This window comes from Eimeria tenella, genomic scaffold, assembly GCF_000499545.2.
Source record: "Eimeria tenella Houghton genomic scaffold, Eth_scaff1835, whole genome shotgun sequence".
Taxonomy (NCBI): Eukaryota; Apicomplexa; class Conoidasida; order Eucoccidiorida; family Eimeriidae; genus Eimeria; species Eimeria tenella.
The window spans coordinates 1-405 of record NW_013541670.1 but is presented as its reverse complement, the minus strand read 5'-3'; the positions used below and the strand labels follow the sequence as shown (position 1 = coordinate 405).

At 69.4% G+C, this 405-nt stretch overlaps 1 protein-coding gene across 1 annotated transcript in view; it reads right to left on the bottom strand.

Moving 5' to 3' along the window:
- The window catches only part of ETH_00042200 (uncharacterized protein), a gene marked incomplete at both ends in the record, with an annotated part of 4083 nt that extends 3716 nt beyond the window's left edge, over nt 1–367 (bottom strand). Inside the window, one exon of the mRNA XM_013373951.1 lies at nt 2–367. Coding sequence (XP_013229405.1) covers nt 2–367 — 366 coding nt within the window. The remainder of the gene's footprint in view (nt 1) is intronic.
- Nucleotides 368–405: the final 38 nt, after the last annotated feature.

Below are 405 nucleotides of genomic sequence, written 5' to 3'. Positions count from 1 at the left end.
TACGTCGACCCCCTGCTGCTGCTGCTGCTGCTGCGGGGGGAGGCGGCGCTGCAGCAGGCTCTGCAGGTGCTGCTGAGGACGGGGGGACTGCAGCAGCAGCAGCAGCTGCTGCTGCTGCTGCTGGCAAGGGGATGCTGGACTCGCGCAGCCCTTCGTGCTGCTGCTGTTGCTGCTGCTGCTGCTGCATATCTTGCTGCTGCTGCTGCGGCGGCGGCGACGCTGGCACATCGGACGAGGAGCTCCAGCCGCTCCGCTGCCGCCTCCGCTGCTGCTGCTGCTGCTGCTGCTGTGCCAGCTCTTGCTGCTGCCGAAGGCGCTCGCGCTCGCGCTCGCGCTCGTGCTGCTGCTGCTGCTGCTGCCTCTGCATGCGTTCGCGCTGCAGCTGCTGCTCGAGCTGCAGCTGCT